Source organism: Pseudorasbora parva, chromosome 14, assembly GCF_024679245.1.
Source record: "Pseudorasbora parva isolate DD20220531a chromosome 14, ASM2467924v1, whole genome shotgun sequence".
Lineage (NCBI taxonomy): Eukaryota > Metazoa > Chordata > Actinopteri > Cypriniformes > Gobionidae > Pseudorasbora > Pseudorasbora parva.
In genome coordinates, this window is record NC_090185.1 from 8,091,441 (window position 1) to 8,108,524 (window position 17,084).

At 47.5% G+C, this 17,084-nt stretch overlaps 2 protein-coding genes across 2 annotated transcripts in view; both read left to right on the forward strand.

Moving 5' to 3' along the window:
- LOC137040007 (SLAM family member 9-like) overlaps positions 1-17,084 on the forward strand; it is a 228,083-nt gene that overhangs the window by 112,876 nt on the left and 98,123 nt on the right. The window lies entirely within an intron of this gene.
- Positions 1,203-16,458, forward strand: LOC137040705 (CD48 antigen-like). The gene is made up of 5 exons (XM_067416478.1): positions 1,203-1,490; positions 14,272-14,305; positions 14,780-15,082; positions 15,246-15,536; positions 16,448-16,458. The coding sequence occupies exons 1-5, from the start codon at positions 1,203-1,205 to the stop codon at positions 16,456-16,458; spliced, it is 927 nt and encodes a 308-aa protein (XP_067272579.1).

Below are 17,084 nucleotides of genomic sequence, written 5' to 3' on the forward strand. Positions count from 1 at the left end.
ACTGCGCGAGCGATTCAAAAGCATAAGGGGTCGTTGGCGCTCGCTCTACTTTGATGTCATACGCAATCAGTCTGCACAGCGCGCGCCGATGCATCTCGAACAAGCCTTCCCTCAGTGGCTCATGGCTTTATGATCCTACATCAGCATTAAAACGCTGCAAATCCAACGCATTTGTGCAGCTCTCCATGATTTGTATAGACGGAGATTACAATCCAGCAGCTGTTAGCTTGATTAGCTGCTATTGAAAAAATGGCGGTCACAGGTTTGTGTTCATCTTGTTGATCACGGTAACGCCGCCCCCAGCCGGTGACGCAAGCGGTTCTTACTTCTAGCCCAGCAATGTTTTGGTGTTACTTAAGAACCACTTTTCCTGGCTCGGAGCTGGTGCTTTGGCTGTGGAAACACAAAGAACCGATTTGAAACTAGGCTCTGGCTCCGATTTAGCACCAGCACTGCCTTGGTGGAAAAGGGGTATTTGTCTTTAGGAATCCCAAACGGCCCCACTGATAAGAGAGAGGGGGTGAAACAGTAAAACAAATGTCTTTGTTCAAAGAAAAATATCAAATATCTTTGATTATTTTGGATTCTTTCAAGACCCACGACTGCAGATCAATGAGCTGCTTCTTTTCTCTCTGATACTGAAGGAAATGAAATGAAGTGTGGAGGATGTTAACTGAAGATGATTGACAGGTCAGTTTACAGTGACAGGATGTGTAACTAAGTGACAGAGGCTGTCCGTTAAAGACTGTGATGTGATAGTACGTCCCACAGCTTTACTCTTACTCATTCAGAAGTACTTTTTCTTCAAAAAAAGATTCTCTTCAAATAAACTATTATTAAATGATCCCAAGAGGACGTCTTAAATCTAAGGGTGACACACTTTCGCTTTCACGGTCCAGATTATGGATTATGGAATAACCGTCCTTTTGTGGTTAGATCATCCCCGACGCCAAGTACTTTCAAATGCTGCTTAAAGTCATACCTGTTCTCGCTCGCAGTTTAAACTTTTAATAGATGTTTTGTTGCTTGATGTTTTTATTTGGTTTGATTTTCATTTTTATTTATCATTGTTTTGTAATGTACAGCACTTTTGAGTTACTGCCTGAAAAGGGCTCTGTAAGTAAATACAATACAAATACAAAAGTTTTAAAAAAAAGAAATCTGTGTGTTCTCCAGGTGTGTTTGGTGAGTCAGTGTCAGTGATGGAGGGAGATTCTGTCACTCTAAACACTGATCTCACTGAAATACAGGAAGACGACAAGATACTGTGGAAATATGGAGCTGAAAACTCTCTGATAGCTCTAATCATTAGAGCTGCTGAAGTCTTCTCCACATCTGATGATGGTCCTGACGGGAGATTCACAGACAGACTGAAGCTGGATCATCAAACTGGATCTCTGACCATCACAAACATCTCAACTGAACATGCTGGAGATTATCAACTAGAGATAGTAGGAGTGAAACAATCATCAAAAACATTCAGTGTTTCTGTCTATGGTGAGGAGAGATATTTTGTCTTGTCCTTCAAATATTCTTATTTTACATACAGACTTTTTTTTTTTTTTCTGATAGAAACACTCAGTGATCACAAAACACAGTGAATGGGAAATAAGATTGTAAATTATATGTATTTGTCACAGGCCGGAGCGGACCGCCACTTAGCGCGAGTCCCGCTCCTCCCCTTGTTTCCACCCCGAGGAGGTCCCAGAAACACCCCAATGACCAAACAGACGAGGACGGTTAAATTAAGAACCAATATTTATTAACTTAAAAGAGATTTATGAAGAGGGGAAGGGGGGGGGGGGGGGGGGGGTACTGAAAAAAAGGGGAACACCAGTCCTCCAGGACTGGGGCCTTGGTTTCTTGAGTCGCTCCTGGTTTTCGACAGATCTTCCCAGCTCTCTCTTGTCGTCGTTCACGCCTAGGTTTGCAGGTGAGTGTACAGGCGGTACACTGGGCTCTTAGCTCTGGGCATACAGGTGAGTATACAGGCAGTACACTGGGCTCTTAGCTCTGGGCATACAGGTGAGTGTACAGGCGGTACACTGGGCTCTTAGCTCTTGGCATACAGGTGAGTATACAGGTGGTACACTGGGCTCTTAGCTTTGGGCATACAGGTGAGTATACAGGCGGTACACTGGGCTCTTAGCTTTGGGCATACAGGTGAGTATACAGGCGGTACACTGGGCTCTTAGCTTTGGGCATACAGGTGAGTATACAGGCGGTACACTGGGCTCTTAGCTTTGGGCATACAGGTGAGTATACAGGCGGTACACTGGGCTCTTAGCTTTGGGCATGCAGGTGAGTATACAGGCGGTACACTGGGCTCTTAGCTTTGGGCATACAGGTGAGTATACAGGCGGTACACTGGGCTCTTAGCTTTGGGCGTACAGGTGAGTCTACAGGACCATACACTGGGCTCTTAGCTTTGGACGTGCAGGTGAGAATACAGGACAGTACACTGGGCTCTTAGCTTGAGACGTACAGATGAGTATACAGGACCGTACACTGGGCTCTTAGCTTTGGACGTGCAGGTGGGTATACAGGACAGTACACTGGGCTCTTAGCTTGAGACGTACAGGTGAGTATACAGGACCGTACACTGGGCTCTTAGCTTTGGACGTGCAGGTGAGTATACAGGACAGTACACTGGGCTCTTAGCTTTGGACGTACCGGTGAGTATACAGGACCATACACTGGGCTCTTAGCTTTGGACGTGTAGGTGAGTATACAGGACAGTACACTGGGCTCTTAGCTTTGGACGTACAGGTGAGTATACAGGACCATACACTGGGCTCTTAGCTTTGGACGTGCAGGTGAGTATACAGGACAGTACACTGGGCTCTTAGCTTTGGACGTACAGGTGAGTATACGGGCGGTACACTGGGCTCTTAGCTTTGGGCATACAGGTGAGTATACAGGACCATACACTGGGCTCTTAGCTTTGGACTTGCAGGTGAGTATACAGGACAGTACACTGGGCTCTTAGCTTTGGACGTACAGGTGAGTATACGGGCGGTACACTGGGCTCTTAGCTTTGGGCGTACAGGTGAGTATACAGGACCATACACTGGGCTCTTAGCTTTGGACGTGCAGGTGAGTATACAGGACAGTACACTGGGCTCTTAGCTTTGGACGTACCGGTGAGTATACAGGACCATACACTGGGCTCTTAGCTTTGGACATGCAGGTGAGTATACAGGACAGTACGCTGGGCTCTTAGCTTTGGACGTACAGGTGAGTATACGGGCGGTACACTGGGCTCTTAGCCTTGGGCATACAGGTGAGTATTCAGGACCATACACTGGGCTCTTAGCTTTGGACGTGCAGGTAAGTACACAGGACAGTACACTGGGCTCTTAGCTTTGGACGTACAGGGGAGTATACGGGCGGTACACTGGGCTCTTAGCTTTGGGCATACAGGTGAGTATACAGGCGGTACACTTGGGTAGATACAACTCACAGCTCCGTAGTCAGGCAGATGTCGGCTTTAGTGCTTCCTCTGATGCAAGGCTTTCTCTTCGACCTAAGGAGGGATCGCTGACAAAGTTTGCACAGCACAACACTATAATTCTTCAGGTGGTCACACATCAAAAGAAAGACTCACCCACTGTACTCCACACACACTCACAGTGAATTAGGGTCAGGATCACCACGTTGGGCCGGGAAATAAGTCCTGGATAGTAGAAAGGGTCAGTGCAGAGGATGACCATATGAAAACGTCAAGACCACGATCTTTCAGCACGCTCCTTCCTCTTTTCAATACGTTCCCAATGACTTCTCAATGTAAACAATCTCTCCAAGGCAGTAACAATACATATCAACACAGTTGTTTCAACAACGAATGCTTCAAACACTTAGCTCATGTTTTCTTCAGCCCAGTACTTTGTTCTCACTTCGCCCAGTCTGTATCATCCGCCTCAAGACGTCCCTCTGATTCACTGATCGCTCCGTCTCACCCACCGCGATCGCCCAAATCAACTTCACTCACCCTGCAGCGTTGGCCCGAATCAACTTCACCCCCCCCGCCCCCGTTTGCCGGAATCAACTCCACTCTCCCCCGTTTGCCGGGATCAACTTCTCTCCTGCCCTGTTCTCCCAGTACCTTCTTTATATGCCTCCTTTGCTCTAATTTGCCCAACCATCGATCGCCACGTCCATGCACACACCTGCTCCCAATAACACGCTCTTTTCGTTGCCCGGAGTTACCGGAACTGATCGTGTGTTCCATGTGCAATGGTCCGGGCGGACAATTTCCGCCATTTCAAGTTCCGCCCTTTGAGGTCACTCCGTGACATCCTCCCCCGCCAAACCGTTCTAGTCCCTAGAACGGGAATCACCTGCCTAGTCGCCATATCGTACAGGGGGTCGCCCTCGGTTCTCCCGTTGAGACCGTCGAGGTGGCGAGACTGGGTCAACCCTAGCGGCCACGGTCTCAGGGTCCCTTGGCACCACGGCCCAGCCCCCGATCCACGGGGCTGCAGGCACAGGCTCCCTTGGGGCCTCTTTCACGGGTCTGGGATAATTTGGACAGGGACGAATCATGTTTCGATGGACCACTCGGTCCGGCCCAGCCTTTCCTTCTGGCCGGATCGTGTATACCGGTTGTCCCGGCCGCTGCTGGCCCTGGATCACATACGGGATAGCTTCCCACCGATCGCTCAACTTTCCTTTCCCTTGCCGCCGGTTGTCTCGGACCAACACTCGTTCTCCTGGAAGCAGGGGGGCCTCTCGGGCCGTTCGATCATACAACCTCTTATTTTTCTCTGCAGCACCTTGTATCCGCTTGGTGACTTGTTCATAGGCGAAGTGAAGGCGTTGATGGTGGCGCCCCACCCACTCCGTCAGACTCACATCCTCCCCAGCCGCGGGTGTCCCCAACATCAAGTCCGTTGGTAGCCGCACGTGCCGGCTACCTCGTATATTTCAAGGCCAACAACTCCCATTTCAAGGCCAACAACTCCAGCTTAAAGGAACTATAGTTGGCATCGTTTCTTTCGGCTGGATGGAGGCTCCGACTAGCGTAGGTGATCACACGTTCCACCCCCTCCTGTCGTTGGACCAACACTGCCCCCAGGCCGAGGTTACTGGCATCTGTGTACAGGACAAAGGGTTGGGTAAAATCTGCATAGGCCAAGATCGGGGCTTGCAACAGCTCTTGTTTCAGCCGCTGAAAGGCTTTCCCACACTCAGAGTCCCAAGCAATCGATGACGATCCGCGGCCTCGAGGGCGTCCCGTCCCGGACAACAGTTGGTTCAGGGGCTTCGCGATCTTAGAGAAGTCTTTAATGTACCGTCGATAATACCCCACAAAGCCCAAGAAGGATCTGACTTGCCTCACGGTCTTCGGGACATTCCACTCTCGTACCGCTGAAACCTTCTCCGGGTCCACAGAGACCCCAGCAGCGCTCACACAGTGGCCCAGGAACCTTACTTCTCTCCGTAACAGGTGACATTTGTCTGGTTGGAGCTTCAGCCCATACTTCTCCATAGCTTGAAAGACCTTCTCGAGATGGTGCAAATGGGACTCGAAGTCTGGGGAATAAACAATAACATCATCCAGATATACCAGTGTGGACTCCATCAATTGACCACCCAAACATCGCTGCATCAATCGCTGGAACGTAGCGGGAGCGTTGCAAAGGCCGAAGGGCATTCGATCCCACTCGAATAACCCGAAGGGGGTCGTGAAGGCGGTCTTCTCTCTGTCTGCCTCTTCCACCTGCACTTGCCAATAGCCGCTTGCCAGATCTAACGTGGAATACCAGGCCGACTGAGTTAAACTGGTAAGTGAATCCTCGATCCTAGGTAAGGGGAAGGCGTCCTTCTTAGTCACCTGATTTAACTTCCGGTAGTCCACGCAGAATCTCCAGGCTCCCGTCTTCTTCTGCACCAAGACTATGGGGGCTGCCCAGGGACTACTGCTTTCACGAACAATCCCTTGATCAAGCAGTCCTTGCAACAGGGTTCGTACCTCAGAATACAAGGTGGGCGGTATGGGACGGTATCTCTCGCGACTAGGCCCGGCTTCCCCAGTGGGAATTCGATGCTTCACCACATTGGTACATCCGTAATCTTCATCATGTGCAGAGAATATATGTTGCCACTTCACCAGGAGTTCTCGCAGTTTATGTGTCTGAGCCTCTTCCAACTCTTCTCCCCGCAGGGACTCACCTACCAAATGGCCGGGCGTCTCTTCCCCAGCCTTCTTCCGGGGCGAGTCTGTTTGAATTAAAGCCACCTCAACCACGGTAGGACACACTTGCCGGAAGCTCACATCTCTTTCTTCCCTTACTTGATGAGGATCGACCATCGTCACTCGGGCCAATCGTTGATGTCTATGTAGGTGTATGGAATAGGGGTTCTCGTTGCGTACCTTCACAGGAACTCGTCCTCGACGGACTACTGCCAATCCTCGGGCCACTTCCACATGTTGACAATCCAGATGGGGCTCCACTAATACCCAGCCTTCTGGCCCATATTTCTGTTGGGGGACTCTTACCCACACAATGGCCTCACTCCTAGCTGGCACGGACAAGGCATAGCGACAGGCCACTCGGCCGGTATCTTCCCGATCTCTTCGGACCCTAGCTGCCTGTATCCGGCGACAGTCAGCCACAATGCGTTCCCACTCTCGCTGTTCTGCAGGTGGTATCGACTTTACGGGCCTTGCCCGGAATAATTCTTCCCAGCACTCCGAGATTACGTTCATGCCCAGAAGGGCTCGATGGGTCCCCAAACAATGATCCCGGACGATGACTACCCCCTTCTGGGGCACGGTGATCCCATGGATCTTCAGATCAATCAATAGGTACCCAATGTAGGGGATGTCTAACCCATTCGCTCCCTTCAATGTCAGCCAAGGGGCCTCGGTTTCCTGCATACTTCATCTTCCAAACAGCTCCTTCGACAGGCTCTCTGAAAACAGGGTGACTTGAGATCCGGTATCTACTAGACACTGTACCTTAGTACCACATACCTGGACCTCCACCACAGGGCTTTGCCCAATCAGTCTATCCTTCGAGCCAGTTACTGGAGATGGGTCATCTAAAGGGGTCCCGACCACTCGACCCACAGTGGCCGGTTGACCTAAAAACCCCCTTCTGAGCTTCATCGGGAGCCACACTGCCGGCTGTAGTGTCCGGGCTCACCACAACGGTTGCAAATGGGTCGTCCTTGTTCGTCCCACTCAAATCGAGGGTGGGCAGGTCGGCTTAGTTGCCTCCCTAGGTCTCGGCCTCCACCTGAATAGGCTCGCTCCCGAGGGGCAGACTTTACCTCCTGTCTTAATGCGCCTAGCCGCAACTCCCCCAGGAGCGTCTTGGACAGCTCTGTCATCTGCTCACGGACGTCTTGTAGGAGCTCCCTCCGTAAGGCCTGTTTCCAATCTACTCCCTCAGGAGCTACTGCGGCTGCTGCTGCACCACTTACGGCCGCACACACTGGGGGATCTACGACTTCCGCCTGGTCCGATTCCAGAGCCACCGCTTCCTTCTTTAATTCCTCAAAGGTCATCTCTGGATCTCGTCGAAACTGCACTCGCAGGCTCTGTCGCACCGGGCCTTCTCTTAGCCCTAGCAAGAATTGATCCCGCATCAGAGTTTCTCCCTCTCCCAACCCGTGGTCGCGTCTTCCTTGCAACCGGGTGAACTGCTCTCGCAGTCGGAGCGCATAGGCTCGGATGGGCTGTCGAGGGCCCTGTTTGCAATTAAAGAACTGTGCTCGGAGGACGGATACCGGCGTGGTGTCTCCATATCGTTCGGTCAGAAAGTTAAACACAGACTTTGCGGTGGCTCGGACGGCTTCTGGGGCGGCCTGGACTTCTCGTCGGGCTTCCCCCTCTAGGGAGTTCAACACAAACTGTTGATATTGGGACGCACTTAACCCTTGGATTCCGGCCAGATACTCTATCTGGGCTTTCCACTCAGAAAATCTCACCTCTGACTCTGCTCCGCCATACTTCTGGATCCAGGGGGTGCCCAAGAACACGGGCATGACTCGGGGTGGGGCCTCAGGTACCTCGTCGTCGGCCATTGGGGAATTTCGGTCGCTCAACTCGAGGTGGAACCCTGCCGACTGCGCCAAAATCTGTCACAGGCCGGAGCGGACCGCCACTTAGCGCGAGTCCCGCTCCTCCCCTAGTTTCCACCCCGAGGAGGTCCCAGAAACACCCCAATGACCAGACAGACGAGGACGGTTAAATTAAGAACCAATATTTATTAACTTAAAAGAGATTTATGAAGAGGGAAAGGGGGGGGGGATACTAAAAAAAAGGGGAACACCAGTCCTCCAGGACTGCGGCCTTGGTTTCTTGAGTCGCTCCTGGTTTTCGACAGATCTTCCCAGCTCTCTCTTGTCGTCGTTCACGCCTAGGTTTGCAGGTGAGTGTACAGGCGGTACACTGGGCTCTTAGCTCTGGGCATACAGGTGAGTATACAGGCAGTACACTGGGCTCTTAGCTCTGGACATACAGGTGAGTATACAGGCGGTACACTGGGCTCTTAGCTTTGGGCATACAGGTGAGTATACAGGCGGTACACTGGGCTCTTAGCTTTGGGCATACAGGTGAGTATACAGGCGGTACACTGGGCTCTTAGCTTTGGGCATACAGGTGAGTATACAGGCGGTACACTGGGCTCTTAGCTTTGGGCATACAGGTGAGTATACAGGCGGTACACTGGGCTCTTAGCTTTGGGCATACAGGTGAGTATACAGGCGGTACACTGGGCGCTTAGCTTTGGGCATACAGGTGAGTATACAGGCGGTACACTGGGCGCTTAGCTTTGGGCATACAGATGAGTATACAGGCGGTACACTGGGCTCTTAGCTTTGGGCATACAGGTGAGTATACAGGCGGTACACTGGGCTCTTAGCTCTGGGCATACAGATGAGTATACAGGCGGTACACTGGGCTCTTAGCTTTGGGCATACAGGTGAGTATACAGGCGGTACACTGGGCTCTTAGCTTTGGGCATACAGGTGAGTATACAGGCGGTACACTGGGCTCTTAGCTTTGGGCATACAGGTGAGTATACAGGCGGTACACTGGGCTCTTAGCTTTGGGCATACAGGTGAGTATACAGGCGGTACACTGGGCTCTTAGCTTTGGGCATACAGGTGAGTATACAGGCGGTACACTGGGCTCTTAGCTTTGGGCATACAGGTGAGTATACAGGACAGTACACTGGGCTCTTAGCTTTGGACGTGCAGGTGAGAATATAGGACAGTACACTGGGCTCTTAGCTTGAGACGTACAGATGAGTATACAGGACCGTACACTGGGCTCTTAGCTTTGGACGGACAGGTGAGTATACAGGACCGTACACTGGGCTCTTAGCTTTGGACGTGCAGGTGAGTATACAGGACAGTATACTGGGCTCTTAGCTTTGGACGTACCGGTGAGTATACAGGACCATACACTGGGCTCTTAGCTTTGGACGTGCAGGTGAGTATACAGGACAGTACACTGGGCTCTTAGCTTTGGACGTACAGGTGAGTATACAGGACCATACACTGGGCTCTTAGCTTTGGACGTGCAGGTGAGTATACAGGACAGTACACTGGGCTCTTAGCTTTGGACGTACAGGTGAGTATACGGGCGGTACACTGGGCTCTTAGCTTTGGGCATACAGGTGAGTATACAGGACCATACACTGGGCTCTTAGCTTTGGACGTGCAGGTGAGTATACAGGACAGTACACTGGGCTCTTAGCTTTGGACGTACAGGTGAGTATACGGGCGGTACACTGGGCTCTTAGCTTTGGGCGTACAGGTGAGTATACAGGACCATACACTGGGCTCTTAGCTTTGGACGTGCAGGTGAGTATACAGGACAGTACACTGGGCTCTTAGCTTTGGACGTACCGGTGAGTATACAGGACCATACACTGGGCTCTTAGCTTTGGACGTGCAGATGAGTATACAGGACAGTACGCTGGGCTCTTAGCTTTGGACGTACAGGTGAGTATACGGGCGGTACACTGGGCTCTTAGCTTTGGGCATACAGGTGAGTATACAGGACCATACACTGGGCTCTTAGCTTTGGACGTGCAGGTGAGTACACAGGACAGTACACTGGGCTCTTAGCTTTGGACGTACAGGGGAGTATACGGGCGGTACACTGGGCTCTTAGCTTTGGGCATACAGGTGAGTACACAGGCGGTACACTTGGGTAGATACAACTCACAGCTCCGTAGTCAGGCAGATGTCGGCTTTAGTGCTTCCTCTGATGCAAGGCTTTCTCTTCGACCTAAGGAGGGATCGCTGACAACGTTTGCACAGCACAACACTATAATTCTTCAGGTGGACACACATCAAAAGAAAGACTCACCCACTGTACTCCACACACACTCACAGTGAATTAGGGTCAGGATCACCACGTTGGGCCGGGAAATAAGTCCTGGATAGTAGAAAGGGTCAGTGCAGAGGATGACCATATGAAAACGTCAAGACCACGATCTTTCAGCACGCTCCTTCCTCTTTTCAATACGTTCCCAATGACTTCTCAATGTAAACAATCTCTCCAAGGCAGTAACAATACATATCAACACAGTTGTTTCAACAACGAATGCTTCAAACACTTAGCTCATGTTTTCTTCAGCCCAGTACTTTGTTCTCACTTCGCCCAGTCTGTATCATCCGCCTCAAGACGTCCCTCTGATTCACCGATCGCTCCGTCTCACCCACCGCGATCGCCCAAATCAACTTCACTCACCCTGCAGCGTTGGCCCGAATCAACTTCACCCCCCCGCCCCCGTTTGCCGGAATCAACTCCACTCTCCCCCGTTTGCCGGGATCAACTTCTCTCCTGCCCTGTTCTCCCAGTACCTTCTTTATATGCCTCCTTTGCTCTAATTTGCCCAACCATCGATCGCCACGTCCATGCACACACCTGCTCCCAATAACACGCGCTTTTCGTTGCCCGGAGTTACCGGAACTGATCGTGTGTTCCATGTGCAATGGTCCGGGCGGACAATTTCCGCCATTTCAAGTTCCGCCCTTTGAGGTCACTCCGTGACATATTCATATATGTTTATTCTCTCTTTCTCAGCTCGTCTGCCTGTTCCTGTCATCATCAGTAACTCTTCACACTGTTCTTCATCCTCATCATCCTCATGTTCACTGGTGTGTTCGGTGGTGAATGTGAGTCATGTGACTCTCTCCTGGTTCAAAGGAAACAGTTTATTGTCCAGCATCAGTGTGTCTGATCTCAGCATCAGTCTCTCTCTACCTCTGGAGGTGGAATATCAGGATAAAAACACCTACAGCTGTGTGCTGAACAATCCCATCAGCAACCAGACCAGACATCCCAACATCACTCAACTCTGCCACACATGTGCAGGTACGGCAGCACGATATTAGTTGCATTTATTCACTGAATTAATTTGTTAGATAAACTTCTGAAAAGTATTTACTATTTAATTCCTCAAAATGAAATGCAGCCAAATATCAATCAGACAAGTAAAAACAGTCTGGATAAGAGGCTGAATATAGTGTATCAATACAGGCATCAACAGATGAGTATTTAACATTTAAATATAGCCGAAATCATTTAGATACAAAACTTGGTGTGACTGACTGCAGGGGCGGAGTGGCCATCGGGAGAATCAGGAGAATTCCCGGTGGGCCGTAGCCTGACAAGCCAGACCCACATCAAGATGTTTGGTCTGGAAACTCACCATTGACAGCTCAATCCGAGGGGCGGATAAACGGTTGTCTTTCAAACTCCCTCTGCACGCGATAGGATAGCGCTACAACCAACCAGAGCAACGAAGGTGAAGCGGAGCTCGCTGATAGATTAAACATTCACCGTATCCAGTCGGCTAAACTCCGAACACATCTTCCCTTTTTAAGAATGACTTCAGTGCCGTTCTTTGTTCTTTTCTCAGAGAAAAGCTTAACTCCAAGTCTTCCAGAGTCGCGGTCAGAGCTGATTCGAAAGACCGCCGCCGTTCGCCAGTTTCTGTGTTTACTAGAAGCACGCAAACGCAACTCGGCCGTCGTCATTATGGCCCCGCCCACCGACTCTATACACGATGTGATTGGCCTGACAAGAGTTAGGAGAATACAGCTCAGAAGGGTATTGAGAGTTGCTAGACGACACTCGCGGGCAGATTAAATTTGCTGCCGCTAGGGTGCGTCTAGATTTCTAGGCCAGGTGGGCCGTTCTGTCCGCTTCATTTTTCTTTTCTCTTAATTTTCTCTGTATGTCTATAAATGTGTTTAGTGAATGTGTGACTGATATAACAGCACCGCTAATTACACTAGATTTTAATTTAAAGCAGTGCATGATCATCAGACCGTGCATTTAAAAAAATGCCGCTTTCTGTTGTCAGAGCCCTCTCTCTCTCTCTCTCTCTCTCTCTCTCTCTCTCTCTCTAAACTCTGGCGTTGGTGTACTCAGCTCGTTGCCATGGAGAAACAAAACAAAATCATAATTTAATGCCGTGGAGAGAAGAAGCTAATCGCGGAAGGATAAAATGGATAGTAAAAAGTTGCAAGGGGGAGCTGAAAAAGCCAGGTTAAAAAAGAAAGGCGTTGGAGGATGAGGCGGTCAAATGTGCCAAACTAACAGATTTTTTTTTCTAGACAAACGAGTACACAGAACATGACTCAAGGTAACGTACAGTGACTTTAGTATATGTAACGTTACATTTATGCATTTGGCACACACTTTTATCCAAAGTGACTTACATTGAAGGAATTGTTTAATGGTACTTAAATGGTACGATTTGTAAAATAATCAATACTGTCTGTCCCTGAGAACAGATTAAGGCTTGAAGTGAGAAAGAACAACACTTACAGGAACACACACATGTGGGTGAGAGGGTGCTGGTCAAATCCGGTAGGGGAGGATTCACACTCAGCACTATATTATCACAGTTTAACACTTGAGTTAGTTCACTGTGTGTGTTCACATATTTCAGTGTTATTTAAGATGGTTCATCTGTTTATTTTGTGCTGCGTGTGGCATATGGCTGGTAAGTTTATTTATTTTAAGACATTACATTATGCTTTAGTTTTAACACAAAGTAATCAGCTTTTTCTGATCAACAAAGGTATTTGCATTCTCTGTTATTCCTAAATGAAAGATGCACAAAATAAGCAGAAATGAATTTGATTCCACACTTTTAACAACATTTGAAAATATAATAAAAGTTCACAATGAAAGTGTTAAAAAACTACAAACATGGCAGATGTGCGAGTCCGGCGGTTAAGAGGTTTAGATAAAGGGGTTAAAGTGACTAATAATCAACATTTAACCTGATAAAAAATATTTATTTAATATTTTCCTCATTATATTTCATCTGCAACACTGAACCTGTATAAAGATCTGTTTGGCCATTATCTTTATATTCATCGTTGTATTAATATGAGGAGAGTCTCATGAAAGACTGTAAGGGTGGATCGCCTACAGTGGTTCTGACTGCAGGGTTGCCGAACGACTAAAGAAACGTTATCAGCGTGATGGTAGAAAACTGTACATTTCTCGTCTATAACCACCCACTGCAACTTATACCAACGACGGAAATAAGCGCAGTTACAATAGCAAAATATGTGGGAGAGCGTTGCTTTAATGTGACTATATTGTATTGCAATAGGGAGAACTTCAAAGTCAATACCAAACCAAAACTAGTTAGCAAATCATTTATAATTGAAAGAATTTAATGACAAAATCTGGTTATGGTTACACTTCAAATAGTTACAAAATAGATGAATGAGATGATAAAACTTATACCATTAATCGTACCCAGCATGTGTAGAATGTTACCTGAGAGATAGGGAGAGATAGAGAGAGATAGAAAGATAGAAAGAGAGAGAAAAAGAGAGAGCAAAGAGAAGAGCCAAAGAAGGCCCCTAGAAGCGACAGCCAGAGCAGAAGAAAGCGTCAGAGGAAAAAGACCTCCAGAGAAAAAGAGACCCAAAACAACAGTTGCAATCTTCTTTTATCCCTCCCTTGACCATGTGACTGAAACCCTGAGACATTCAAACTGACCAGTCAGACCAGACTTCCCCTACTGTACTACAGGTGTGGCACCATTTGGCCTACAGGCCCTCAACATCTCTTTGTCTTTAGGAATCCCAAACGGCCCCACTGATAAGAGAGAGGGGGTGAAACAGTAAAACAAATGTCTTCGTTCAAAGAAAAATATCAAATATCTTTGATTATTTTGGATTCTTTCAAGACCCACGACTGCAGATCAATGAGCTGCTTCTTTTCTCTCTGATACTGAAGGAAATGAAATGAAGTGTGGCGGATGTTAACTGAAGATGATTGACAGGTCAGTTTACAGTGACAGGATGTGTAACTAAGTGACAGAGGCTGTCCGTTAAAGACTGTGATGTGATAGTACGTCCCACAGCTTTACTCTTACTCATTCAGAAGTACTTTTTCTTCAAAAAAAGATTCTCTTCAAATAAACTATTATTAAATGATCCCAAGAGGACGTCTTAAATCTAAGGGTGACACACTTTCGCTTTCACGGTCCAGATTATGGAATAACCGTCCTTTTGTGGTTAGATCATCCCCGACGCCAAGTACTTTCAAATGCTGCTTAAAGTCATACCTGTTTTCGCTCGCAGTTTAAACTTTTAATAGATGTTTTGTTGCTTGATGTTTTTATTTGGTTTGATTTTCATTTTTATTTATCATTGTTTTGTAATGTACAGCACTTTTGAGTTACTGCCTGAAAAGGGCTCTGTAAGTAAATACAATACAAATACAAAAGTTTTAAAAAAAAGAAATCTGTGTGTTCTCCAGGTGTGTTTGGTGAGTCAGTGTCAGTGATGGAGGGAGATTCTGTCACTCTAAACACTGATCTCACTGAAATACAGGAAGACGACAAGATACTGTGGAAATATGGAGCTGAAAACTCTCTGATAGCTCTAATCATTAGAGCTGCTGAAGTCTTCTCCACATCTGATGATGGTCCTGACGGGAGATTCACAGACAGACTGAAGCTGGATCATCAAACTGGATCTCTGACCATCACAAACATCTCAACTGAACATGCTGGAGATTATCAACTAGAGATAGTAGGAGTGAAACAATCATCAAAAACATTCAGTGTTTCTGTCTATGGTGAGGAGAGATATTTTGTCTCGTCCTTCAAATATTCTTATTTTACATACAGACATTTTTTTTCTTTTTCTGATAGAAACACTCAGTGATCACAAAACACAGTGAATGGGAAATAAGATTGTAAATTATATGTATTCATATATGTTTATTCTCTCTTTCTCAGCTCGTCTGCCTGTTCCTGTCATCATCAGTAACTCTTCACACTGTTCTTCATCCTCATCATCCTCATGTTCACTGGTGTGTTCGGTGTTGAATGTGAGTCATGTGACTCTCTCCTGGTTCAAAGGAAACAGTTTATTGTCCAGCATCAGTGTGTCTGATCTCAGCATCAGTCTCTCTCTACCTCTGGAGGTGGAATATCAGGATAAAAACACCTACAGCTGTGTGCTGAACAATCCCATCAGCAACCAGACCAGACATCCCAACATCACTCAACTCTGCCACACATGTGCAGGTACGGCAGCACGATATTAGTTGCATTTATTCACTGAATTAATTTGTTAGATAAACTTCTGAAAAGTATTTACTATTTAATTCCTCAAAATGAAATGCAGCCAAATATCAATCAGACAAGTAAAAACAGTCTGGATAAGAGGCTGAATATAGTGTATTAATACAGGCATCAACAGATGAGTATTTAACATTTAAATATAGCCGAAATCATTTAGATACAAAACTTGGTGTGACTGACTGCAGGGGCGGAGTGGCCATCGGGAGAATCAGGAGAATTCCCGGTGGGCCGTAGCCTGACAAGCCAGACCCACATCAAAATGTTTGGTCTGGAAACTCACCATTGACAGCTCAATCCGAGGGGCGGATAAACGGTTGTCTTTCAAACTCCCTCTGCACGCGATAGGATAGCGCTACAACCAACCAGAGCAACGAAGGTGAAGCGGAGCTTGTTGATAGATTAAACATTTGCCGTATCTGGTCGGCTAATTTCCGAACACATCTTCCCTTTTTAAGAATGACTTCAGTGCCGTTCTTTGTTCTTTTCTCAGAGAAAAGCTTAACTTCAAGTCTTCCAGAGTCGCAGTCAAAGCTGATTCGAAAGACCGCCGTTCGCCAGTTTCTGTGTTTACTAGAAGCACGCAAACGCAACTCGGCCGTCGTCATTATGGCCCCGCCCACCGACTCTATACACGATGTGATTGGCCCGGCAAGAGTTAGGAGAATACAGCTCAGAAGGGTATTGAGAGTTGCTAGACGACACTCGCGGGCAGATTAAATTTGCTGCCGCTAGGGTGCGTCTAGATTTCTAGGCTAGGTGGGCCGTTCTGTCCGCTCATAAATTGGGCCGGCAGACTCGGCTGCTTCATTTTTCTTTTCTCTTAATTTTCTCTGTATGTCTATAAATGTGTTTAGTGAATGTGTGACTGATATAACAGCACCGCTAATTACACTAGATTTGAATTTAAAGCAGCGCATGATCATCAGACCGTGCATTTAAAAAAATGCCGCTTTCTGTTGTCAGAGCGCTCTCTCTCTCTCTCTCTCTCTCTCTCTCTCTCTCTAAACTAGGGATGGCTCGATACCACAATTTTGGCTTCGGTACGGTACCACAATCTAATACCGAAGTACCGATATTAAATCGATACCACAAGGTCTGATATTAGCGCGGGTATATTGCATGCGAATGAGTACAATAATGCAAGTTTTGAGTTTATAAAGTGGGAAATTACCACAAATGTTTATTAGTAAATTAATTAGCAAAGCTTATCACATCAAATCAGTCATTTGAAAACTCTCTTGTGAGAAATAATTTCAGCAAAAATCTCTCAAAATTAGCAAATTGCTTCTGGTTTCAAAAGACATCGCACTACACTAAAGCAATCTGCATAATCCGATTCAACATTTCACGCTCGTCTCGGGATGGATAACGGAAATAATTTGGACACGCAAGAGATTTTATAGCATTTCGTAAGTTACAGGAGATATGAGCTCATACGACACACACACACACACACACACACACACACACACACGCCTGTCACTTAACGTT